Source organism: Apis dorsata, unplaced genomic scaffold (genome assembly GCF_000469605.1).
Source record: "Apis dorsata unplaced genomic scaffold, Apis dorsata 1.3 scaffold_894, whole genome shotgun sequence".
In the NCBI taxonomy this organism is placed as follows: Eukaryota; Metazoa; Arthropoda; class Insecta; order Hymenoptera; family Apidae; genus Apis; species Apis dorsata.
The window spans coordinates 110,884-111,216 of record NW_006264009.1 but is presented as its reverse complement, the minus strand read 5'-3'; the positions used below and the strand labels follow the sequence as shown (position 1 = coordinate 111,216).

General features: G+C 55.3%; 1 protein-coding gene across 1 annotated transcript in view; it reads left to right on the top strand.

The window, feature by feature from the left end:
• Nucleotides 1-328, top strand: part of LOC102674667 (semaphorin-1A) — a gene marked incomplete at its 3' end in the record, with an annotated part of 138,131 nt that extends 137,803 nt beyond the window's left edge. The window contains exons 8-9 of the mRNA XM_006623430.2: nucleotides 3-172; nucleotides 262-328. Of these exons, the coding sequence (XP_006623493.2) occupies nucleotides 3-172; nucleotides 262-328 (237 nt within the window). The remainder of the gene's footprint in view (nucleotides 1-2; nucleotides 173-261) is intronic.
• Nucleotides 329-333: the final 5 nt, after the last annotated feature.

Below are 333 nucleotides of genomic sequence, written 5' to 3'. Positions count from 1 at the left end.
ACTCGGTGGAGACCCTGGTGATGGCCGTCGTGGCTGGCGCGTTGGCCGCTCTGTTAGTCGGCTTCGTGGCCGGCTACCTGTGCGGCAGGAAATGTAGAAAGGACGAGGACGATAATCTGCCGTATCCGGACACGGAGTACGAGTACTTCGAGCAGCGGCAAAATGTGAACAGGTAGGATCCAAAACGAGTCGATCGTACATAAACTTCCGCTTTCCACCCGATGATAGTGACGATGATATTAATCCCTCTGAATATTGCAGCAGGCTGGCGCCAGAGCCAAAGTTATTGCCCCAGGAGGAGGTGACCTACGCTGAGCCTGTTCTGGTTCCGCA